Source organism: Erpetoichthys calabaricus, chromosome 9 (genome assembly GCF_900747795.2).
Source record: "Erpetoichthys calabaricus chromosome 9, fErpCal1.3, whole genome shotgun sequence".
Classification (NCBI taxonomy): Eukaryota; Metazoa; Chordata; class Cladistia; order Polypteriformes; family Polypteridae; genus Erpetoichthys; species Erpetoichthys calabaricus.
The window spans coordinates 94,491,598-94,518,944 of NC_041402.2; the positions used below are offsets into that span (position 1 = coordinate 94,491,598).

The following is a 27,347-nucleotide window of genomic DNA, read 5'->3' on the forward strand; positions in this document are numbered from 1 at the left end:
AGTAAGGAGAAATGAAGGAAGAGCCGCAGACAGAGAAGAACAAAAAATTAATTAAACAATTGAGAAGGGAGCGAGTGAAGCATACAAGCATCTTCATAAGGGAAACAAAGCACGGTGTAAAACGTAAGTTTAAATTAAGTTTATTGAAACGCTCCCGTTGCGGATTGCAATAACATATTCGTGAGATAAAAGAACTCAGTAGGGAGAAATGAAGGAAGAGCCGCAAACAGCGAAGAACAAAAAATTCATTAAACAATTGAGAAGGGAGCGAAACAATAAGAAGCCAGCGAGTGAAGCATACAAGCATGTTTATAAGGGAAACAAAGCACGGTGTAAAACGTAAGTTTAAATTAAGTTTATAGAAACGCTCCCGCTGCGGATTGCAATAACATATTCGCGAGACAAAAGTTTAATGAGAAGACACGAGGTATAAACGAACCACACGCCATAGCGCAACGTTAGGGGCAACAGTTTCAACCATTCTATGATCTGCTTCTCGCAACTGAAAGACGGCACATGGCGGATGTTAGCCGACTTGCTGACCGCAACGTTAGGGGCTTCAACTCTGGCGCTGACGATAGAGATTCGATTCACGAGAGGGGATGAAGTCAGTGTGTATGCCTGATGAGCCCAGAATTAGAGAGAAACACGTGTCGCATACTCTTTGCATTATTTGAAAGTAAACTATTAAAACCATTCTATGATCAGCTTCTGGGAACAGAAAGAGGGCACGTGGCGGATGTAACGCGACTTCCTGACCAACCACAAGTGTTACCTGGCAGGTAACCACCCATACAGTCAGATTGTGATTCAGAAAACGAATGACATGAATGTAATTACCACGATCTACATACTGTCAAATAAACGAAACACACGCCGTAGCGCGACAGCTGTGAAAAGCGAGGTTCAGAAAAAAACAGATCCTTAACAAATTGTTATTGGTATACTGTATTTTCGATCTGTTTAAAAAGGTTTTCTTTTCTTAAAAAATTAAAAGCAGTACTTCGCCTCAACGAAGCGCGAGAATTTGGCTATATATATCTGCTTCTCACACTTAAAAGAGGGCACGTGGCGGATTTTAGACGACTTCATGACCAAACATTACTGTTACCTGCCAGGTTGGGTTACCACTTTTAATACAAAAAAATAAGGGACGCATACTGCAGCGGGTGCCGCATCCCAGTGCCAACACTTTGCAGACTGTACTTAAAAGACCCGCCCTCCTCACTGGACAGTTAAAAAGACCAATCAAACTAACGATGACGTCAAGTATTACCCAATCAAAAGTAGGAAAGGAGGCATCTTCATAAAATGCGTGTGGGATGATTTGCATGAGACGCTGCTTTAAAAAAAATGATAAAAAAAATACGGGATAAATCCCGTCCCGTATTGATTCAAAATGGGACGCGCAATTTCATTCTCAAATACGGGGCGATTCCGTATTTTAAAGGACGGGTGGCAACCCTGCCCAGCCCATCAGCCACAGGACAAATCATGGATGTGAGCAGTTTCCCACCTGTGCACTTAGGTGAGAAACGCAGACACCGCAGATCGCCCTGCGGCTCGCTACAGCTACCACGCCCCCTCCCTAAGCCGTGAGCTATACCCACAGCCTGGCTCGTGGCTCATTACGTGAGCCAATGCTCGTATTTAGATCTGATTTTTTCGCTCATACTTTCCTCGTATTTTGAATTTCTCGTATACAGAGGTGATCGTATCTCGAGGTTCCACTGTATATGTGTGTGTGTGAGTGTGTGTGTGTGTATGTATGTGTATATATATATATATGTTGATATGTGTATATATATGTGGATGTGTATATGTATATATATATGTAGATATGTATATATATGTATATGTATATATATGTTTATATGTGTGTGTGTGTATATTATATATATAAAAGACAGCAACACTCATAACAATGACAACACAATTACTTTGTTGCCTTACTCTGAAATGAAATCTGCCTTTTCTCCTATGAGGACTTCCCTACCTGATTTAAATATCTGTCAATAGTTTTTGTAGGGCATGCCTCATGTGACAGTGCGGATAGGCTCCACACTACCAGGTCCTTCCAGGAGCCTCTCGAAACCGTCACCCCCACTAACATAACCAACCTATTCCGCACTCAGTCTTTCTGATTAGTCTTTTCTGATTCTATATAAAAGTATGACACAATCAGTTTTCATTGTCGATTATCTGAAAACTAAGCATTTTGAGGTATGCCTCTTTAAGTCTTATTATTGATTTCACCTTTGTACTGAAATGCCAGCCCTTCACCTATTGACCCTCATTAGTTTTTGTCTTCTTCCTTGAAGGTTGTTCACATATGGAATGCTTACTTTCAGGTGAAACAGCCTTTTTTTTCTAAAGACTGGAAGAGATGGGGCTTGAGGTAATGTTTCAGTGATGTCAACACAAGTCACCATTTTCTTGATCTGCCATACTGGGAAGGGAAACTGAGAGTAATGGTTTCCACTTTAGATTCCTCTGCATCTTCAAAGCAGCCCTTGCAAAGTATTTACCAGGCTCATATTTGTGACCCTTTCAAGGTCAAGATTTACTTTTTTATTGTGAATGATTTTATCAAGAATATAACTGCTAAATCTTCTTTACGCTGTTCACAATTTTACTATTTTTTTTGATTTGGCTAAAAAATAAAATACTACCTTGAACTGCGTGAAGTGCTAAACTGTGCATGGACTGGGACTGTTAATTATCATCAGTCTTTGACTATTACAATTCAATTAATTTTAATCTAATTTATTCTTCTATATTTTACTTCTACAAAGGGAAACCTCAACTTAAATATAGGCAGTGTTTCTCAACCTCGGTCCTGGGGACCCCCTGTGGCTGCAGGTTTTTGTTCCAACCGGATTCCTAATCAGTGACAACACCTGATAACACTGAGCTCATTTAATTAGCTGGTATTATTTTTATTTTATTCTACATTCAGGAAAGCACAGCAGCATGATTTTTACATTTATAAGACATTTAGAAATATTTCTGCTTTTGCTATAGATTTAAATGCTTAATTCTCTTGTTGATTTCATCATATTTTGCCCTTTCTCTGTGCAGTTTTTCCACTTTGTTGTATCTTATTAATGAGAATTAAAAATGAGCAGAGCAGACACACTAGCAAACAACACTGAATAAGCAAAGGCTGCAACTACTTTAGTATCAGATCCACTAATTAGTAAATAATGGATTAATTAAACAATTAGAACACCTAGAAAAGTAAAATAAAAATCAAGATGAAAATATTGTTAAAAAGAAAAAAATACATTATTCCCATATAACTTCTTGGTACATTTTAATATATATTTTTTCTTTTTAACCAAACTTAGTTTTCTAATTTCTATATTGTTCCCAAAAAACAGGACTGGGGAAATAACAGTTCACTTAATTAGCCCAGGAGTACAATAAAGACCAGAAGCTGGTTGGAACAAAAACCTGCAGCCACAGTGGGTCCCCAGGACAGAGGTTGAGAAACACTGATATAGTGTCTTTAGTAGGCCTGGGAAAATTAACACATTCATTTTTGTGATTAAAGTGGAATGTTTAACGTGTTGAAAAATATTATTGCAACGAGGGCTGACAACAAGACAATCATGTCAGGCAGTGGTTTGGTCAGGGAGGCATTTTAATGTAATTTTTTTTTTTTTTTTACATTACAAAACAAAAATATAAAAAAGTTAAGTGTAAACATAAAGAATTACATAAACATCCAGTACTGTATTTTTATACTACCTTTAAAAATTTTGAGAAATAATATTTTATTTAAAAGTTTCAAATTTCATAATGCCTTGCCATATATCAGTACATGGTACTGATGTTCATTTCCTTAATTTATACAAAACAAAAGTGTAGGGGAGTAGGAAGAAGGGGAGTTTATGATAGTCCTGGAGCAATACTAAAGAAAAGTAAATGCGAATGTAAAAATTATGCTCTCTCTCTTTTTTTTATGTAATGTTTCTGTAAGAAGATTGAATCAAAGTCATATCACATACGTGCAAAACCGGTTTTCTTTGAATGGCACTAAAACCAAAATAAGTCTGTAATACCTTTGTATTTAACTTGCCAGTCTGTCAGGTACCTTGCAGTGCTTAATGCCCTAATATAATGACAACATTCCATGAAACAGAAGTGTAGTGTTTATCCCTACCCATTATTCCAGTTTGCAGTACTTAACGATATTAGTTTTAAGTAAGGTAGCTGCTACAGAGGACTTTTTTACAGTTCCAGGAGCAAAGGTGTAGGTAGAGCAGTGTTTTCCAACCGTTCTGTGGTGTCACATTTTGTGTAACCTAAAAAATCCCAAGGCACACCACTATTCTACGAACCACAAAAGCATTAAATCTATACACTTGCTAAGCTGTCTGAAGGGGTGGGATGATCAGAGATGCTGGCAAAAATAGCAGCTTGGAGGTTCGTGTTTGCAGACACAGCACATAATGAGCACTTTGAATGCATTTTCCCAGCTGCTTCATCCCTTTACCCACTCATAGAGGTGGTCCTGTACAGCACACCTGGGTATCTCTCATTGCGCACCAGTTGAAAAACACTTGTTTAGAGTATAATTATCAAATCATTGATGAACAATTGAGGATGACATTTGAGGATTTTTAAAACAAGTTTTAATGTATGTCCATTTAAGAGATGCTTATGATTTCAGTTAAATCAGTCTTTAGCAGTGCATTCAAAGTCTACAGTCATTCCATTTTACTTTGATACGTCTCTGTCTCATATGCCATAACAATTTGAGCATTAATACACTACTGGCCTCGTTTTCTTATTTATTTCCTTCTTTTCAGCTTGCCTTTAAGGGTGGCATTCAGATTCAGGTTGTTCAAGCTCAAGTAGTATTTTGTTAAAAGGTCGGGTTTCAGGTCATTGTTTAAGTTTAAACTATGTCATTAATTTTTTAAAAATTCATTTATGTTGAGTCTACATTAATTTTGTGATTCAGTGTATATTTACTTCATGATTTATGTATTTATTTTATGATTACATGTTTTGATGTTAGATGCGATTAATCACAATTAATTCCATACAATTATACAATCAGTTCATTTTTTTAATTGACTCCCTGATCTAGTCTTTACTATTTACATGTATTTAGTATATAGTCATTAGTATAAGTATATTAATTTGATGGCCATATAAACAGTGGTTTCAGAAAGTATTCAGTCCCCTTCACTTTCTGCACACTTACTATTATATTGTCAATTTAATTGTAAATAGCTAAATTAGCCATTTTCATCCAACCAGTCAACACATCTTAACCCATAATGACATAGTTGAAACATGTTTTCAAAAAGCTTTGCAAATTTTGTTCAATTTAGTTTTGTGCATTTCATGCTATATTTCTGGACATTGGAGTGGATCACTACCCAAGTGGCATTAGCTTTCCTGCAACGACTTATCTCGCTAAGATGATCACTACTGGGTTACTGTTCAATCATTATATTATTATCCCACATTTTTACTGGATCAAAAACTCCAAATGGTTGAGCTTGTGCTTCTTTTAAGGGCTCACTGTGTTATTGCAGACACTCTCTTTTCTTTGCTACATAAACATGACTGACAGCCTGTTCTGTGTGTTGTTTAGTCTTACCAGCTAAGGGTTGTATTTCTACTTTGCAGAAATACTCCCATGATAAACTTCACTATGTTACATGCTGAAATACACATAAAACCTTTGGCATACAAGGTCTGTTAATTAAGTTTGCGAACTTGCCACTGTGCCTTTACATTGGCAGCACTGTACAAACAGCTCGGTAACGTTTCATAACCTAGGCATTTCAGTGTCTCACAGCTGTTTTAATGTCAACACATGGCAGTGTCTTGTTGAGTGGCATTCATTATTGTTGTTGCGTGTTCATGTGTGCCATCGTGAGAATGTCGGAGCTTGTATTTGACAACCAAACATTAAAGTTCTTGTTAAACTTGGCAAGTGTGGAAGTGAAATCAGGGACATGTTAGTCCAAGTTTATGGGGATAATGCCACGAAGAAAACGGCAGTGTAGAAATGGATTTAAAGGGAAGAGCAAGTGTCACTGATGAAAAGAGGTCAGGTTGTGCCAGTAATGAGCAGAACTGACGAAAACATTGCAAAGATTCATTGAATTGTGCGTTGAAATCGTCAACTGACTGTGAGAAGCATAGCAGACCAAGTAAATATCGATAGAGAAACAGTTAGTAAAATCTTAACCGAAAATCTTGGTATGAGAAAGGTGTGTGCAAAAATGGTGCTGAATGAGCTTACAGATGAACAAAAGCAAAGGAGACTCGAAGTTTGCTAAGACGTTTTGGAGAGGCAAGACGATGTTTTGGGCCGTGTTACCACTGGTGATGAAACATAGGTGAACAAATATAACCCTGAAACAAAGCGTCAAAGTACATAATGGAAGTCAGCCAATTTCCAAATTTCCATCAGTCCAAATCAAGAGTCAAAACAATGTTACTAACCTTTTTTGATATCAGTGGGATTTTTCATTATGGGTTTGTACCAACTGGACAAACAGTAAACCAAGTTTGGAAGTGCTGAGAAGGCTGTGTGAAAAAGTTAAAAAAATGACATAAACTTTTCTCAACAACTCATGGCTCTTGCATCATGACAATGCACCAGCTCACACAGCACTGTCTTTGAGGGAGTTTTTAGCCATTAAACAAATAACTGTATTAGACCACACTAACTACTCACCTGATCTGGCCCCCAGTGACTTTTTTCTTTACCCAAAGATAAAGGAAATATTGAAAGGAAGACATTTTGATGACATTCAGGACAGTAGTGAGAAAAGCGCTATATAAATGTAAAGAAATTATTATTATTATTATTATCAAGCATAATACTACGGCATCTCTATCGGCTATTCCAGAAAGAGTTCCAAAATTGCTTTGAAGTGTGGACTAGGCGCTAGTGTCGGTGCATAGCTTCCCAAGGGGAGTACTTCGAAGTTGACCATAGTGATATTCAGCAATGATGTATGTAGTAGCACTTTTTCTAGGATGAGTTTGCGAACTAAATTGTCAGACTTCGTATTGCAGTACTGTTTTGCACTAAACAATTCCATCCACCTCCAGAGTCCTCACAAGAGTGTCAATTTTCCAAACCTACTCTGCACTCCATTAGCATCTTTTGTTTTGCAAATGTGTCGATCAGCACAAGCAGCAAGAAGCCTACTATTACATCCCCCCACTGCCGCAGCTCAACTCAAGCAAAAAAAAAGTTCTCCTAGCTCAAGTCTGTTTATCTGGGTGTGAGGTGCCTGGAGACAAAGTACATGTGCAATGTTACTTCAGTACACAAATGACTTTAGCTGCAGGTGGAAGCTGCTGTAGCACTTTACACAACTGTTGTTACGGTTCTGCCTTTGTCCAGAAGTGGCTTCATAAGCTTTATGACCTTAGTCTCGGAAAGTCTTTCTCCCGTGGGATGACTGGGATCTTTTCCTGAATAAAGAGTGGCATTGAACATGTGCTTTGTCAGCATGCCCATGTCAAACACAGGAAGTTCTGCAGTCTACTTTGACTTTACGCTGTAGGAAGGTAAGTAAATAAACCAGGTAAATAACATTCGATGTGACTTTTATATAAGTAACATATAAATGTTTTTTATATAAAGACCATCACAAAACAGAATCACAAGCAGAACTTTGCACAATATCTTGGCAAGCTCTGTAAGCCCTGCTGTTTCGTTGAAGGACATGCATGTGGCAGATTGACTGGCAGGATAATGCCCAACCTGTTGCTGCATCCAAACAGTGCCATGTTTCACCTTTACGCCTAGTGCAGCTGCCTTGTTCTTATGTGTGACTGGATGTTCTGTTGCGGTGAGGGCTTCTGTTCTCTTTCTCTGATGTAGAACCCTCATCCTCATCTGAGTTCATCTCTGCTATAGCATGTCTTTATTTGAAAACAGCTGTGTCAGATCGGGGGGAGCATGAATGTGACTGAGAGAAAAAAAACTGAATAAAAAAAATGCTAACCTTTACTAGCACCATAAATTTACACCGGCTGTTACAGACTGAAATCAAATGTGTGTTTTTATTCTATAATAGTAATAAGTGCAGCTGTCTACTCAAAACGGTAATTCTGGGAAGCACCCAGAATCAAACCAGCAACCTCTTGATTATGAGTCCGCAGTTCTTGCTTACCACTGCACCAACTTGAATAAAAGTTCGCTTGTTTTGTTTTATGTGTACCTTTTGTGAAAGTGTTTATTTGATATTTGGACTTCAGTCTTGACACATTATATACATTACTGTATGTCAAAATTTTGTCATTAGTACTATAACATTAAAAAGTCTCTGTTTTAGGTATGTGTTCAACATTTCTAGCCTCACATTTACTGTCATCCTACATTTACATAGATGAATGTAGACATGGAACACACATGAAATGCATGTGTTCCAAATAACGATATATTATTTACCTTATAAAACTCCAGGTACCTCACACCCAGATAAACAGACTTGAGCTGGGAGAATATTTTGCCCAAGTTGAGCTTTTGGGATAGCAGGCTGCTTGCTCCTTGTGCTTTTGACATGGAGATGTGCCCCATAGAAGTTTGCAGCTGAAACCGGCACGACTCTGAGTGCGCAACACCACAAAGAGGTATTTAAACAGCGCAGTTATTGTAACTGGGAAAAGCAGAGAACAAAGACATTTAAATTAGAGGACTTACCGTCAGTCATTAGTGCATGAATGGAGGGGATTACCATAGCTCCTTATTCTTCGGCCATCTACATAAAAATAAAGACGCATGTGCTAGTCCAAATGCCATTTTAAATGTGGCACTTTGGTTGGACGCACGCACAGTGCTCAGGAATCTGGGAAAAGACAGTCAGGAGGGGAAAGGTCTTTTAAAGGCATTGAGTTTATGTTGGTTTAACTTTTTTTTTTGAGTTTGTTATTATTGAGATTGCAGAGGTACAAAAGTGATATTGGTTTTGGTGTTATTGTTTCTATTGAGTGGGATTAGGTTTAGTTTGTTTGTGAGGCATTTAGGTCATTTTCCCCTTTAAGGGGGTACAATTAGTTTTGTCCAGCAGCAGTGTAGTTCGAGAAAGAAATAGCATTGGCATTATAAGGTGTGGGACATTGTCTGCTAAGGGTTGGTTAACTGACTTAAGAATAGAGATCTGTTCATGAGCCATCAGTAACGAGTGAGTGACTCTGTCTGGCTGCTTCCATTAGAGTAATAGCCTCCTATTAGTTAGTTCAGGCTCTTGGTAGTTCTGTAGTTTGAGGAGCTAAATTATTTAAGACTGCTTCAGAGCCTTATTTCTAAAATAGTGATCAGACCGTTTTTTTTTTCCAGAGAGGCCAAATTGCCTTTGAGGATAAAGCCATATTTTGATATTATTTTTTTCTTTATTTTTCTTTGAACAACTTATGTCCTTGCAGAAGCTTATAGATTTTTTTTTTTCTTTCTTAAATGTTTGTGTGTGAGTGTGTGCACTATATATATTCCTGTACCAGAATTTTTCTTTCTAAGGGACTGATGTAATAAACATTTGTTTTATTTTTCATCCATTCTTCCTGCCATAACATTTTGTTTTGACTCTGTCGCCGTCACCTTCCAGTCCTGGTCGGTCCTGAACTTCTAGCAGGCTACCTACTCCCGTGGGCAGCTTGTGATAGTGCTGATCGAGACATTTGAAAAACAAAAGACTCTAATGAAGAGGTGCAAAGAAATTTAAGGTGGCCGGGGATTACTAGTTTTTCATAGGCTTCAGGGATTCTAGTGTTAAGGCAGTCAAAGGTAACGTATTAATGCATATGACTGACTTTTTTTTTAATCGCATTAATGGCATCCCTTGCTATCTAAGCCAATTAGGGGCTGTTGCTCTGGTGAGGTTAACATTATTAAAAACATCAACTACGGTTTTAAAGACTGTCTATAAATTTCCTAGATTTTTAATCAAACATATGGGTAACTGAACATGTTCTTCAGCTGTTGCATAAAAGAAATCTTATATCAGTGTAGTTATACATGAGAGCAGCGTGCAAAGTAACTAAAAGAAAAATAGTAGAACGTGAGAACCATATAAACCTCCATGTTCAGTTATGTAGTTCAATTGTACCGCTCCGCCTTACTGTGCTCATGTTACTGACACTCCACTCTCATCTTTCCATGAAAATATTGGCTTAGAGGGAACAGCTTGATATAACTTACACAGCACACACTATGGCTTGTTGATTTCTGTGAAAATGGTATGTCTCAGGTGCGACGCTAAGGTGTTATGCCAAGAAAAAAGGCCTAAAACCCCTGGCCTGGAGATATTACATGACATTTAATCAAGTATGGCGGCACAGTGGCGCAGTGGGTAGCGCTGCTGCCTCGCAGTTGGGAGATCTGGGGACCTGGGTTCGCTTCCCGGGTCTTCCCTGCGTGGAGTTTGCATGTTCTCCCCGTGTCTGCGTGGGTTTCCTCCGGGTGCTCCGGTTTCCTCCCACAGTCCAAAGACATGCAGGTTAGGTGGATTGGCGATTCTAAATTGGCCCTAGTGTGTGCTTGGTGTATGGGTGTGTTTGTGTGTGTCCTGCGGTGGGTTGGCACCCTGCCCGGAATTGGTTCCTGCCTTGTGCCCTGTGTTGGCTGGGATTGGCTCCAGCAGACCCCCGTGACCCTGTGTTCGGATTCAGCGGGTTGGAAAATGGATGGATGGATGGATTTAATCAAGTATGTGTCAGTAGTCTGCTGTAGTTAAGCATTTGCTTTGATTAACAGGTCTACTATTATACAAAATTGTGCAGTGTTAGTATTGTTAGCAGTACCCAAGATCTAAGATCATGCTTCACTTCACTGCATTTAATTTATATTAGTGGGGGCCCTGAACAGATGGTACAATATTTTGGAAGCTTAAACTTAAAGTTTGGAAACCCCTGATCTAAGGTATTCTGTTAACAATCGCTGAGAAAAATGAATTTATGATGCTTACTTTTAAATTAAAACATTCCCCAACTGTTCAATGGACAAAAATGTTGATACTTGTAAACTTAGTGCAAGAAAATTTAAACATTGCATTAATACAACAACTTTATCACATAAAAGCATTCAGTGCATAATACCACAATTAAGAACTCTAATGTTATGCAACAAAATCTACTGCAGACTATAGTCCATAAATGAAACAAAATTTGCAGCAATACAATGTATTGTAAAACAGATTGCTGGAGAGTGTGGACCTCTAAATTTAGTTGAAGACACATCATTCAGCAGCATCTGACATTTTTTACAAATTACTTTCACATGTTACAGTTGTGTCACATATCAAGGATTTATTTAAAAGCAACAAGTTGTTACAGTCTGAACAGCTAAGAAGTTGTATAATAGTCACATTCACTTGGGACTACTGGACATCACTGGTTTGACATGCGATTAATCATGAGACTTGTGATTATTTGCGATTGAAATTTTTAATTTTTTGACTGCATAACTTAATATCTTTAAATTTTAAGTATTAACAAGACAAACTTAATTTGAATATGGTCCGCAATTAGCCAAAGAGTCAGCTCATCCAAGGGAGAGCTGGATTAAAGGAGTAGAGGACCCTTTTGGGACAGAGATAAGCATTGAACATTATGTCAAAACTGATCTAAAAAACTGGGCATGGTATGTCTAGTGAGAGAATGTCACATAGAAAGATACTGTAGGACAACAGATAATGTACCATCACCACCTGATTAAAGTTCTGTGCAGTCACCTGTGATGGTTGATGAAAGCAGATACCCCAATTTGTCACAAGACCCACTGCATCAAATTCTCTAAGAAACAATTCCACAAAGACAAAGCCTAAAAAACAATAAAGAACTACTTAGAACATTTATTTTTGGCAGAATGCCCATAATGGGCAGGGCGAGTTTTGGTCTGGAACACCTGTAGATTTGATTTTGTTTTCTAGGTCCACCCTGCCCATCTGACCTTATAATCAGACTGTTATTAAGAAACTTAAAAAAATCTATATTTAAAGACTCAGTTTCTCATAGTTATATATATTTCTTATTATAGTGTGCATTATTTATCTTTTGTATACTATTTTTTCATTATTATTCTTATCTAAATTTACTTTTTTCATGTAACTACTTTGACATGTTGTAAAGCACTCTGAAATAAATATTATTGTTGTTGTTGTTTTATTGTCTTGAAGCACTTTGTATTTTTTCACTGTTTATTGCATTCTTTTTCCAACCAACAGTTTTGATTTTCATGTATTTGTTTTATTTTATGTTTATTTTGTTATTTGTGACATCTTTACAGTATTGTTCTTCCTGTTGTACCCATTTGGATATAAGTACTCTAATCATGGAAAAGCCACTGTACTTCATAAATATTATGTATTATTATTTTGTATTAATAATTTTTATATTTGTAATAATTTGTTACATTTTTGAAGAAACACTTTCATATTACAATTTTCTAGGACCACTGAGAATTTATTGCTACTTGCGGCCAAGAAAAATGATGTGGCAACTATAAAGAAAATGAGTAAACAATCTGATACAGACTTCTTTGAAAGAGGTAACATTAGTATGTGCTATGCTACTTTTATGGGTTTAACTGTGTCAGAATCAACATTTAGATTTAGCACATGAGTGAAACTCTTACTGTATCTTCGTTTTCACTGAGCTATTACTGGTGAGGGTTGCAGTGGCAACATACTGAACTGGACAAGCCAACCTAGTCTTTTGCCAATTGTTCCAGCTCCCCTTCAGAAATTCCCAGACCTTCCCATGATATTTACAAGATATACCGGTAATCTCCCCGGTGTATCCTGGATATGCTCCAGGTCTTTCAAGTGGGCCATGCCTGGCACACATTTAGTTGTCTAGTCCAATATTGAATTTTACAAAACACATCAACTAATCAATTTTAATATAATGTGTTGTGAGAGAATCATAGTGACAGATTTTTGTTCACCGATATTGATGTAGTTTGAACTCAAAAGAATCAAAAGTGAAGCGAATAGCGGTTTTTTATTCTGTTGGTTTTTGTACATGTGTTTTAAACATTCACTGATCATATTATTAAGGACACACATGCATGTTAGCAATTCAGTTTAGCTCCACTGAATCAATTTGTCCATGCTCAAGAATAGATCACTTTAATTCACTGAAAAAAGTAATTGAAAAAGACTTACTCATTCACGGGTTACTCATTATTAATTACATATATATTGTTAAGTATCCATTGCAAACTCTTCTTAACATTTTTTGATGTCACATTTTTGATTTTAATAAGTTTATTTTTTGTCATTTTTGTTTTTTATTTTCTACTTTTTTAACCATTGTTTCGTTAGTACCATCGCAGTACCATATTACATGTAGAATTTCACAGAAGTCACCGTATTATTGTTTATATAACAGCTTCAGCTACTAGCTGCACGGTCTTGACAGTGCACATATGTGTGACAACACTTGGCCACTTTAAAAGACAAAAGTGGTTTTCTTGTTCAGACTTTAGTGTTTTGGTTTTATCAAAAGTATATACTTCTGTGTTTCAGATCCCTGCTTGCCCTTACAAGTGTTTTTTTTTTGCCTTGCCACCTAATCAAAGGTGTTTCTTATTTTGTTGTGTTTAATTATCCCAAGTAAAACAAGAACTTTGGCTTTTCTGAACATGATTTTTTCAAATTTTCATAACATATAAATACAATATATCATCTTCAGTATAAGTCCAAATTTGAGACTTTTGGTTTCAGTACCATGTCATAATGAGATGCACAGAAGGTGAATTGATGATGTCTGGATGTGCAGTTCCCATAGTGAAGTATGGGGACAGAAGTGTGGTGGTGTGAGAGTGCTTTGCAATATGCACTGACAGCAATTTAAATATAATTGAAGGCTCTCTTAAACAGCACAGCTACCAAAAAAAAACCCTGCAACACATCATCCCATATGGTTTATGCTTAGTGGAACAAGGGCTTTGACAGATAAAGAGGTGCACCTGTGTGCATAGTTAATCATTAATGCTTATGGTATTTGCAAAAAAAAAAAAAAAAAATTCACTCTGAAAAGTACAGTATAGACAAGTACACTGTACTGATATGTACTGAAACCATCAGAGTTTCCATTTATAACCTGACCTCCATTCCTCCCTATGTCCACATCAAGATATGTTCATCCTAATCACCAGCTGCAGCAGTTACTACTGATATATGCACTGATTTGAATTTTGACTTGTTGCAAAAGTTTTTTCTATAAAATGTGGCACACACTACTTAGCTCAATGAAGATCGTAATAAGTGAACTATGCAGTCTGTCTATCCTTAAAACTACTTTCATAAGCCATAATCCAAATCATTAAAGCATGAACATTTCTATATACTGTATGAGCTTGTCCGTCTGTCTTTATTTCTTGAAGTCTTTTAACTGATATTATTTCACATTGCAAGGTGCGCTTGGTGAAACTGCCCTACATGTTGCTACTCTTTATGACAATCTAGAGGCTGCTGTGGCTCTTTTGGATGCAGCTCCTGATCTAGTTAATCAAGTAATAACATCTGATCTCTATGCAGGTAATTAGAGTTGTGCTTCAAAAACAGATATCTTTTTTATTTATCTTTTTTGAAGTTTCCAGTATGTCTGATGCATTGGTTTGTGAAAAATAAATACTGTTCAGCATTTGTTTTTAATGTTGGTGCACAGGTAAGACAGCACTACATATTGCAGCAGCAAATCAGAATCTGAATCTGGTCAAAGAACTGATTAGAAGAGGAGCTGATGTGATTAAGCCTCGTGTAACAGGATCATATTTTTCAAAGAATCGAAAAAATCTTATTTTTTATGGTAAGTAATGCTTCAAAACTGCCCTAAATGCAAATATTTGATTTGACTGATAGCCTGTGTTAATCTCCCTAAAAATACTGGTTGGAAATGCTAATGGTTTAATGTAGTTAAAGGAGCACCTCCTGGGAGTCTATCAAGCCTGGAATAAAATGACCAAAAAACATGATAACATTATAATATTTTTTATTTTTTTAATACAATGAAAATGTTATAATTTTCAAAGTATCAATGCAGCACAACTTATATAATTTAAATAACTACTCATAGTTGTATAACGAGTATGCAGTTTAATAGACAAAAATAAAATGTCCCTTTAAACCATCAAGGAAAAAAGTATAAGAAAAGCAAAAACAAAAATTCATAAGAAAAGCAAAAACAAAGGACCTTTGCCCAGGTGTAGTTTTGAATACATTAAGGCATGTTTTGTAATGATTTTAAGTTATGGAATTTTCCAAATTAATTCATGACATGTTTGGAATTTTTGTATATATTTTTTCCGTTATTCATTTTATGTGAAATGTTAATGTTTATTGTGAAAGTGATGTCTCTATGGTGCTGTCTTGGAAGGTCCTTTGCCACAATTGCTTCCATTTTATGGTATTTTGGGCAGCAGCTGCCATGTTCTTTATAGTAAAAATGCCATTACTAGCCATATTAAAAAATGTGAAACATTTAGGCATGTCAGTGGACAACTTCATTTAATTGACATTGTAATGGGCTTTTTCCAAAAATAATAAACCACAGTGTAAGACAACATTTGTGTGCTTTCCTGTGCCTCTGTCCTTTGAAAGACAGAATTTGCGTGTCGGTGGATATTTAAGCCGGAGGATGTGAAAAGACATGGCGAGACAGGGTAATCACTCTTCATCTGGGACATTTTCTTCTGGGTTGAGGGTGGAAAAGAAGAACAGGTACACCTATAATCTTCCTACTTAGGTGTACTTTGAACTATTCCCCAAAAGATGCCTATTATACCAAAATGTGGTATATTCAATCCTACCCCTAATTACCCCAAGTCTAGCCTTTAATTCAAGTAGCAAGTGCTTTCTGGATTTAATCATTCACTACCTAAGATGTGTAGAGTTTATACTGTTTCACTGCTTTCCTTGCCTCTTATTTTTGCTTGCTAAAAATAAATTGAACCGCTTTAAAATATATTATATAATTATATATAAATATTATTTTATAATAATTTTATATATAAAACAGCAAGCCTTATACTTTGAGTCATTTTAGGATTTTTTTCAAGTGTTCAATGAGTGAATCCATCATTGTTTTATGTACAATGTAGAACTCATTACGTGTACTGTATCATCACTAGGTGCTTTCCAGTGAAATTTACGCATTATATATTTCAGAATTCCTTTTGTTTACTTTAATTATCACATTGTCTAATTTCAGGAGAACATATTTTGTCATATGCTGCCAGCACTGGAAATGAAATTATTGTTAAGTTATTGCTTGACAATGGGGCAGATATCCGGGCCCAAGACAGTTGGGGTGAGTTTTCTCCATAATTCAATAGTCTCTATGTTTCTTTCTTTGATACCTGAATTCTGGCATACCTGTTGTCTGCTTCCATAACTGTTTATAAATCTACATTCATCCTACATATACACATATGGAGATACCTGCTTCTTGCTGTTGCTATAAAAAATAATTAATATTAGTTATTAATATTATAGTTCTCAAGAAACGAATACAGGGCTGTATACCAAGATACATTAGATTTTGAAGGGAACAAATGATGTGTGACAAAACCTGGTTTAGTATAACAGTAATTCCAAAAAATCCCATTTAATGAAAATTTTAGTCATAAGTTGAAATTAGAAATAAAATACATATTTACATTTATCCGTAAAAGTTTTATTTTATCTAAAAGTTAACATTTTGATTTAATATCTACAAATATGGTTCTTCCAGTAGTCCTCTTTTCATAGGTCCTGTCCCTTTCTGGTCCAAAAGCAAACAGTTTCTTCTTGTTTCTTAACTTTTCTTGTAGTCATGGAGTTGGTGACACCAGTAAAACTAGTCTTTGAGATTCTGTCTCATTCTGTTTGAGTAGGGCCAAACGTCTTAGATTTTTTTATAGTGCCTTTACGCTGTATTTTAGACTGGCCTAAGGTTCCTTTGTGAGAACTGAGATAAATAAAAAAATAGGTAGTCATGGCTCTTTATACCCACCCCAATGATTTTTGCTACACTTTTGTATGAAGTAGCAGAAATTGTCAAAGCAAACCATGACAGAATGCATCTACCACCATTTCCAGGATAAGTGTTTTGTTTTGCTGTGAAGAAGTAGTGAAATGGTAAAATGGTAAGGCTAGTGGTAACAAAGTGATGTGTTGTCTATAACCAAAGTAAATGTGTGTAATACTTAGTTTGGTCCCTGTTCATATTTAAACACAATATTCTTATTCCACATCTGCTTTCTATTTTAGATTGCTGTTTTTGTAGTTAAATTCATATTATCACAATCGTAATATTCTGGGGCAAGTGACAGCATGCAATGGTTGTGAAAATATAGCTTTAATTTTAAAAATATGAAGCTTAACACTTAAAGTACATCACTGAGAAATCCAGTGTTTTCTTGAAAGCATATATCTGGAAAACAAATTATTTTAAAACTCATAAATGTGGCTGAGCGTAAGGCCTTTTGAATGTCACCTAAAGTACTGTATCTCTGCTTGTAAAGTCCAAAGTTTTAGATGCCTTTTTCGTTGTTTTGTTAGTATTGGATGGGGTGGTCCACTAACATTATCCACTAACTTATCAAAAAAACTCTTGACATACCTTGCCATATAAAGCCATGAAAAATTGTTTATCTGATAGTTTAATTGGAATTCTTCCTAACACACATCTTAGGTAATTGTTCACTTACTCTGAATTTATATTTTGCTGGTTTAATCTGAAACTCTTTAAGTGGGCTAGAATTTTTTTTATTAGTGTTCACTTTTCTTGTCTTTTAACAGCATTTTATTAGAATTAAGACTATAAAGGCAATATATAATGCTTTACATCTTTCTCAGTTCTTTAAACTTTGCTTTATTTTATACATTTTAATGATTGACGTTATCCTAAATTGCATGATGACCAGTCAAAGTTAATGCAAAGCACCTTCTTTATTATTAGGCTTTGATTTGGTCCACTTTCTTAGATCCACATTCCATTTATTTGCTTTTCAGGTAACACAGTCTTGCACATTCTTGTCCTTCAGCCAAATGCAGTGAAGTCCTGTCATATGTTTGATCTTATTTTGGCTGCAGACAAAAATATCAATGGGCAAATTCCTCTTGATCGCATCAAAAACAAGAAAGGGCTGACACCATTTAGACTTGCGACAGCTGTAGGTAATCTGAAGGTTAGTAGACATTTAAGACATCTAACAATGTTTCCACATCTGCCTACTTTGCTTAACTGTAGTTTGTGATGCTTCATGTTAGCCTTAAAACCTATGTTGTAAACAGCTAACATACTGTATATCTCAAAATAAAATACACCCATTACTTCTCAATGAGCAAACAGAGAAAAGTAGATATGTTAAAGAGAAATGCATAAATAATAATAGAATGATAAAAAAATAAAGAAATAAGCAAAAGCAGATATATGTGAATTTCATCAAAAGTAAACTAATCAATCAATTGACATCAAAAAAGGATAGCCTGAAATATTGCATAATAATGATGACAATTTTTGCTTTTGTGCCTAGCAAGCAATTTAACAGGTAGGAGAAATGATGCAACCAATTGCCCAGTTATTTTCTTTGGAGGTGTACTGTCATTAAAAATGTACTTCTGTCACAATAGGGGGCGAACCCGGGAGTCAAAGGTTGAATGCTCCCAAAACAGCAAGGACAGAGAACCTACTAAACAGGAAAACTGTTTTAAATATCTTCACTCACTCCTTTGATATCACTGTCTGAAATCTGAAAGTTACAAAATGAAGCATTGCTTACAGTGTAGATGAAAGGGACAAAAAGCTAAAAATTAGACTGTACATAAATATTTAATAAAAACAGTTGGTGACTATGTTAAAAATGCTTTTAAACATCAATGAAGCAAATGATAGTTGTTCTAGGCAATGTCTTAGTTTGGTTAGGTAAGAGAAATGTAAACATTGTGGCCACTAGAGGGCGATGCAGCCCCTCAAACCCAGAACACAAGTGCAGTCACACAGTCAAAAGGCATCAATAAAAGTGGGATATTAAATCCAATACATTATCCCGATTTTAATCCACCACAGACTTGTCTCCACAGTAAATCCTGCATCTCTCCTCCAGGCAAGCTTTGTCCACCTCCTCCCGACTAAGCTCATCTGGATGGTGGTTCCTTTAATCTCCAGACCCAGGAGTACTTCCGGTGTCAAATGACTACAGTCTGGTAGCACTTCCAGGTCAGGCGGAACTTCCTTCGAGGTGTGTACCTTTCTTATACCTCACTCTGGCAGCACCCACAGACCCCAACAGGGTTATTCTCTGAGACTACATGTCCAAAGGTGCCCTTGGGAGTATGAATGGGAGCTATGCCTGAGGGAAGCTGCCATCTTGCACACTAGGGGAATAAACAGTCCCCAGAGACAATCATTTTATCCTGGCCAGGAAAGGCAGTGAAAACGCACACCCGGTTATGATGCCTGATCATCTACCTGGGTTTTCCCTTCCAGGTAAAGAACATTCCTCTCCCTTGGTCGGGGATACCCATCCATTTTCCTGGGGCCTCCCGTCCAAGTAAGAAACTTTCCTCTCTTCTGGTCAGGATGCCCTTCCTGACAACATTAAAAAGCCTTAATCTGCAAGTTTTAATAAACCTTTGATTATCCACTACTTAGAATTGTGAACAGTAGGTTACAGAAAATGTCAATAAAGCTGTGAGAAATCGTAAGTAACATGGAGATACAGAAAATGTGAGATGAAATTTGTCTTGGGTTTTAGATATCAGATTACAAATGTGTCATATTATTATTTATAAGAGCAGTCAGACTTTGATTCTTTGTTTACAGCAGACTAAAAAATTGTACTGACTCAATCTAACAAATTCAATTTTTAAAAGATGTTTCAGCATATCGTGAACAAGCGCTATCTTGTCCATGGACATTGTGGTACCAAATCTTACCTTTATGACATTTCTGAAATTGACTCATTTGAAAATGAGAGTTCAATCCTGGAGCTTATTGTGTCCAGCCAGGAAAGAAAGGTAATTCTTCTTTTTAGCAAACCTGCCTTATTTAAATCATACAGTACATCATAAACATTATATATAATCAACAGAGCCTACAACATTAAATAAATTGCATAGAATTTAAAGTCAGGGAGGCCCAGACATTTCTTATATTCTAGAGACTTTGATTAAGGACTTTAAAAATAACAATAACGCATCATTCTTCCTGTAATTTTTTGTGTCTGATTGTAACTGATTATTAGGTTACACTTCAATGCAAAGGGTTGTTTGCTATTTCTTTTATTTGGCCTTGATCTATATCTATCTCTGTCTATCTATCTACATGTATCTATCTGGAGAGTGAGTGCAGAATATAATTCTATCCATTCCTGTTTTTTTTAAATTTAATTTAGTAAGGTACTCTTAAGTTTTTAAATTTTTCTTGTGCTATATAACAGAAATATTTGTAATGAAGTGGAAATTTGATTGACTTGACAGATGATTTGACCACTTAGCGTGTGATGTTGGTCTCTGTGGGCTTTGTCTATGTGCCAAAATTTGAATTAACCAATCATGATTAATTTGGGACTGTAATTGTAATAAATTCTAGAACCCTATTGTTTCTGAACAAAAGTGGCCCACAGAAACCTCGGGTGACTGTTGAATTTTGATATTTCAAGTAAATGTTGTACACAATGAAAAGGTCTACAGATTTTGTCTGAATCATTCTTTCTACTTTTTCAACCATGTTTAGTCTGCATTCGTGTTATGTTTAGTATGGACAATGATTTTAACAGATATAGTATTGCGGTTTGTGTATTTAGAAGTTCACTCTGGTGAAGATCTAAAGTATATGCCCAATTGCAGAAGGTCTATTTATATTCATTCACCCTTTTTATTTGTTTAATCTCTTAATTAGTTATTTATTTATTTTCATTTCGTAATACTTTCATTATTGTGGCTTGCTTGACAGTGAAATAGCCACTTCTTTTAAATAGTTCTTGTTTTGTGAAAGCATGAACTCATTTAAGACTTGCACCCACAGACATCTTCTGTAACTTGAGTTAAAGGATATATTTGGTATTTTTTAAGATGAAGTTATTTCTTCACAAGCATGGCATAAATTTGCCAGGCAACACTGTGTTATGACTTTCAGCTTTTTTTATAAATTAAAAAAAATTCTTACCAGAAAACAAAAGCCTAAAACTTACTGAATACATGCTCTTTTAGTTTTGATAAAGGAACACACCCCTTCCAAATTTCCGATGCCTGCTTTTTTGACAACAAGAGGTCTGGAAATAATCATTTTATCACATATTTCTGGTACTATTTTTCTCAAGGTAAGGTTACATTTTCTATTTGCATGTGTGAGTTCTCACGTAAATGCAAAACTCAATCAAAACAAAATCAACCACTTGGTACAAAACGTTTACTATGTTTTTGTCTTTCGAGAGGAAACAACTCCCCGAAGAGAGGTTATTGTGGTAGAATATAAGTGCTGATGTAGTGATGCGTAATGTAGTATGCACAGCTGGTACCTGGTGTTCTTTTAAAATGGCTGAATCTCATAATATTAGAGGGTTTTTTTTGTTAAAAATTACATATATAAGCTATTTTACAATGTACAGTGGAACCTCTAGATACGAGTTTAATTCGTTTCCAGCACTGAGCTTGTATAGCGAATTTCTCGTATCTAGAACAAACTTCCCCATTGAAAATAATGAAATCCAGTTAATCCGTTCTGCACCCCAAATATATTAACATAAAAATCAATTTTCCTAACAAATAACACTGATAAATTATATATACTGTAGTCTACCTTTAATAAATAACACTGGTAAATAATATAACAGATTATTAAAAGAATCAAAACAGGTGTCCAAAGTGCAGTAGAGCATTCAATAAATCTTTAAATAAATAATCCTTAAAAACAGTTGTGAAGTGGAGGTTTAAAATACACAAGAATAACAATCCTTTAACACGAATTTAAAACGTCAAAAGGATGCCGTCTTTAAAAAACAGATGACAATCCCCGGTGCTTCTTCTCTGTTAGCGTCTCACCTGCGGGCTCTGCAACAGGCGAGACACCTTAATGCAGCTGACCTTCTCTACACCGTCCTGCTTCAGCTGTTTGGCTCGCCTGTTCAGCTCACTGTTCAGCTACACGCGAGCCTGCACTCACTCGCCCGCCCGCGTGCCTGCCTGCTTGTGCGCGCGCTCTCTCTCTCTCTCTCTCTCTCTCTCTCTCCCTCTCTCTTTTCTTTTACTTTTTCTCCCCTTAACCGGCTCGCGCTTCTCTATATATGCGGGGAGGACATGGCAGCTGCAGCCCATCAGCCACAGGAACAATCATGGATGTGGGGCAGTTTCCCACCTGTGCACTTAAGTGAGAAACGCAGACACCGCAGATCGCGGCTCGCAACTGCTACCACGCCCCCTTGCTAAGCCGCGAGCTATACCCACAGCCTGGCTCGTGGCTCGTTACGCGAGCCAATGCTCGCATTTAGATCTGAATTTTTCGCTCATACTTTCCTCGTATTTTCAATTTCTCGTATACAGAGGTGATCGTATCTCGAGGTTCCACTGTATTTGTAAATGTACATGGATCATGCTTGACAACTGTTTTGTCTTAATAACTGGACTATTCTGTAAGTTTTAAGGTTTTTGTTTTACAGTTTTAGTTGTTCCCCATCAATTCCAATGTGAAACGCCAGTGTGGGTAACATATTTTTTTAAATGTATAGCAAATGCTGGACTTTGTAACACAATTTCATGTGGCAAATGCATATTGTAAAAGGCCAGGCCCCAGGCACAGACAGACAGACAGACAGACACCGTATGTCTTTAACACACACTCCTTTCTGTTCTTCACCCGTGGGCGCACGTCTTCCCCGTGACCCACAGGCAATACACAGTCCCACACAAGCACAATTCACCACAGCAACAATCCTTCTGGCAGCACCACCACTCCTCCTCAGGCTTAGTCCTCCTCCTCCCAACTCTGGCTCTCTCGAGTGATGGTGGCTGGCCTTTTTTATACCCCACCCGGAGGTAATCCAGGTGCTTAATTACCTGGGCCTAATTGCGTTTCCGGGTGGGACTAAGGAACTAACCAGCCGGGCTGCAAAGTCCATGCAGCTCCCCCTGGCGGCCATCCGAGCCCCCAACCAGGCTGTGGAGGACTCCATCTCCCATGGAGCCATGCGCCTGGTTGGGGAATCGTCTGCCAGGGAGGCTGCCACCAAGCGTCCCGGGGGAGGTATTGAGCTGTCCATGGTAGCTCCCCCGGAACAGATGCAGTAGGGGCGTCCCTGCCAGGCATGGGACCCGGCTGTCCTTCACAATATATACTATATTTGTGAAGAAATAACTTTGACTCGAAAAATACCAAACTTATCCTTTAGGTGCCTTATGAGCTGATCATTGGTAAACAATCCCAATCAAATGCCTTAAAATGTGAAAAACAGAACATTTTGTAATATCTATGCTTAGCTACTAGTATACTGCATATTGTTTTCCATTTATTATAGTCCATTTTAAGTTTTGAAATACTTTGAAAAGTGATACAAATACTGTATGTATTTTAATGCAAAACAAATATATCTTATATTTAAGAAATGAAAAGCAGGGACGTCTGTCATAGCAGCATTAAACATGTGGCACCAGTCCATCATAGAGCACACTCCTCTTTGATATATACAAAGCAATACAGAAGTTCCCTAAGAAACAGAAATGAAGAACAAACATCATTAATTTATTATTTCAACCTGTGTAATCAACTTGCTTGTTTAATTATACTATATACATTTATAGAATATGTAACACTGAGCCATATTTATTTATCCAAAGTATTTGGATAAATTCCATGTTTGATGTTGTGGCTTCTTTAACCTTTCTGTATTTCACCCAAAAGGCTTTTAGAATTCTGGAAATGACACCAGTGAAGCAGCTGATCTACCTTAAGTGGAACAAATATGGCAGATACTACTTCTGTATCCTGATGCTCTTTTATCTGCTATATATTACCCTTTTCACTCTCTGCTGTGTATTCCGGCCTCTGAAACACTACAATTCAACCAACCACCAGGATGTCACTATTTATGTTAAAAAAACTCTAAAGGTAATTTATGCAACTTAACCTCCTGACTCATGTAAATAGAGTTAAAGAATAGCATAGTTTAAGACAACAAACATGCAATATATATTATACATTTATGCAGTTTGTGAATATAAATGTGAATATGGTCAAATCCTATACCCTTTTCTAACATGTATAATACTGATTTTATCTATGAGAAAAATGAATTATGCTTACAGGTGTGTTAGTTTGGACTGATGAGATTGTATCCATATGCCTGGTCAAATAAAGCATCTCATGGAATGGTACTGTTTTAAACAATATTTCCAATGTCAAAAACATAGGTGCAAAGTTAAATTTAAAATTGCCTGTAATATTAAAATTAAAATTGTATGTAATAATAACACAAAAAAGTTTGGACAAGAAAAGATCAACCCTACTCAATTTACTTTTACAAAATATTGTCTATCAAGTTGAACTTCCATAATGTATTTCTATTATGTATAGTACTTTATAACTTACTGCATGCATCTATGATTTTTTGTGTGGAAAATTCTTTCTACTATTTGCATGTTTATCACCAAGTTGTTGCTGAAGAATTAATTTTATAGTAACAACTGGCATCTACATTAAAATCTTTCAATTTCTCTGTTGTGTCACCTCTTAATATCTGTTTGCTTGCATGTAAGATTAAACTTCTTCAGTCTTTCACTATAGTTCATACCATAGAGTCCTGGAAAAGGTCTAGTAACACTTTCTGGAATTTTTTATTATAATTTATTTATATATATATATATATATATATATATATATATATATATATATATATATATATATATATATATATATATATATAGTTTATATTATTGTTATAATATATGCATTTTGTTATACAGATGCTATGACTAAATTAAATATTCCACATCATTCCTCACAAGAGTAATTTCCTTTGACTTGTATAAAAGTTTGTACAATGTGTTATGTGTTATGAAATCCAACATTCCCGCAACAATATTCATCGCTTCTGTACTTTAGCTAGTTGGGGGCAGTGATGAGTCCTCTATAACTTCTATGTCTTGCTATAAGGTGTATATTCAAATGATAGACCCCACCAATATATAATTTTATATAATATTTTAACTTATCGTATCTTAAACATTACACTTATTTTCTAGTTATCTGCTCAAATTCTGTCTGGGTCTAATGAGCTTTGACCAGTGCTTTACAAATTTTTACCATGGCAACACCCCAATGAATTTCAAAATTCAGATCAACACTCCAACTTTACAGGCCTCTGTGTTTACAAATGTAAGTATATTTTACTAAGGCACTACCATAAAAGTAGTCATGTTTACATTTAAAAATTAATTCTTTATGAAAAGTTCTCTACAATTGGTGACTCACATGCCCCTGGTGAGTTTTACAAATTTCAAAGTTATGTTATGAGACAATTTAATAAACATTTCTTGATCAACAATTTTTAAATGTATACATTTAGGGCCACCCAAGGCAAACTGGTCCTAGGTGAGGGATGAGACAAAGTGCAGTTCAACACAACCTCCTATGATGAATAAAAAATTTGGACGGCGTTTTCCCTCGCCTGGACGTGGGTCACCGGGGCCCCCCTCTGGAGCCAGGCCTGGAGGTGGGGCTTGATGGCGAGCGCCTGGTGGCCGGGCTTGCACCCATGGGGCTTGGCCGGGCACAGCCCGAAGAGGCAACATGGATCCCCCTTCCCATGGGCTCACCACCTATGGGAGGGGCCAAGGAGGTCGGGTGCAGTGTGAGTTGGGTGGTGGCCGAAGGCGGGGACCTTGGCGCTCCGATCCTCAGCTACAGATGCTGGCTCTTGGGACGTGGAATGTCACCTCTCTGAAGGGGAAGGAGCCTGAGCTAGTGCGCGAGGTTGAGAGGTTCCGGCTAGATATAGTCAGGTTCACCTCGATGCACAGCTTGGACTCTGGAACCAATCTCCTTCAGAGGGGCTGGACTCTGTACCACTCTGGAGTTGCCCCCGGTGAGAGGTGCTGAGCAGGTGTGGGCATACTTATTGCCCCCCAACTTGGAGCCTGTATATTGGGGTTTACCCCGGTGGACGAGAGGCTAGCCTCCCTCTGCCTTCGGGTGGGGAGACGGGTCCTAACTGTTGTTTGTGCGTATGCACCGAACAGCAGTTTGGAGTACCCACCCTTTTTGGAGTCCCTGGAGGGGGTGCTAGAGGGCATACCTTCTGGGGACTCCTTCGTACTGCTGGGAGATTTCAATGCTCACGTGGGCAATGACAGTGAGACCTGGAAGGGCATGATTGGGAGGAATGGCCCCCCTGATCTGATCCCGAGTGGTGTTTTGTTATTGACTTCTGTGCTCGTCACGGATTGTCCATAACGAACACCATGTTCAAGCATAGGGGGTGTTCATATGTGCACTTGGCACCAGGACACCCTAGGCCTCAGTTCAATGATCGACTTTGTGGTCGTGTCATCGGACTTGCGGCCACATGTCTTGGACACTCGGGTGAAGAGAGGGGCAGAGCTGTCAACTGATCACCACCTGGTGGTGAGTTGGCTTCGATGGTGGGGGAGGATTCCGATCAGGCAGGTAAGCCCAAACGTGTTGTGAGGGTCTGCTGGGAACGTCTGGCAGAGCCCCCTGTCAGAAGTAGCTTCAACTCCCACCTCCGCAGAACTTCGACCACATCCCGAGGAAGGTGGGGGACATTGAGTCCGAATGGGCCATGTTACATGCCTCTATTGTTGAGGAGGCTGACCGGAGCTGTGGCTGTAAGGTGGTCGGTGCCTGTCGTGGCGGCAATCCCCGAACCCGTTGGTGGACACCGGCAGTGAGGTTTGCTGTCAAGCTGAACAAGGAGTCCTACCGGTCCCTTTTGTCCTGTGGGACTCTGGAGGCAGCTAATAGGTACCGGCAGGCCAAGCGGAATGCGGCTTCGTTGGTTGCTGAGGCAAAAACTCGGGCTTGGGAGGAGTTTGGGGAGGCCATGGAGAACGACTTTTGGATGGCTTCGAGGAGATTCTGGTCCACCGTCCGGCGTCTCAGGAGGGGGAAGCAGTGCAGTGTCAACACTGTATATGGTGGGGATGGCGCGCTGCTGACCTCGACTCGGGACGTTGTGGGTCGGTGGGAGGAGTACTGCGAAGACCTCCTCAGTCCCACTAACATGCCTTCTAATGAGGAAGCAGAGCCTGGGGACTCGGAGGTGGGCTCCCCCATCTCTGGACTGAGGTCACCGAGGTGGTCAAAAAACTCCTTGGTGGCAGGGCCCCGGGGTGGATGAGATACGGCAGGAGTTCCTCAAG

General features: G+C 37.7%; 1 protein-coding gene across 1 annotated transcript in view; it reads left to right on the top strand.

Annotated features, from left to right (window-relative positions):
• The window catches only part of LOC114657583 (transient receptor potential cation channel subfamily V member 6-like), an 83,263-nt gene that overhangs the window by 28,138 nt on the left and 27,778 nt on the right, over positions 1-27,347 (top strand). The window contains exons 3-9 of the mRNA XM_028809467.2: positions 12,435-12,532; positions 14,406-14,528; positions 14,659-14,799; positions 16,201-16,299; positions 17,985-18,160; positions 19,848-19,991; positions 23,869-24,075. Of these exons, the coding sequence (XP_028665300.1) occupies positions 12,435-12,532; positions 14,406-14,528; positions 14,659-14,799; positions 16,201-16,299; positions 17,985-18,160; positions 19,848-19,991; positions 23,869-24,075 (988 nt within the window). The remainder of the gene's footprint in view (positions 1-12,434; positions 12,533-14,405; positions 14,529-14,658; positions 14,800-16,200; positions 16,300-17,984; positions 18,161-19,847; positions 19,992-23,868; positions 24,076-27,347) is intronic.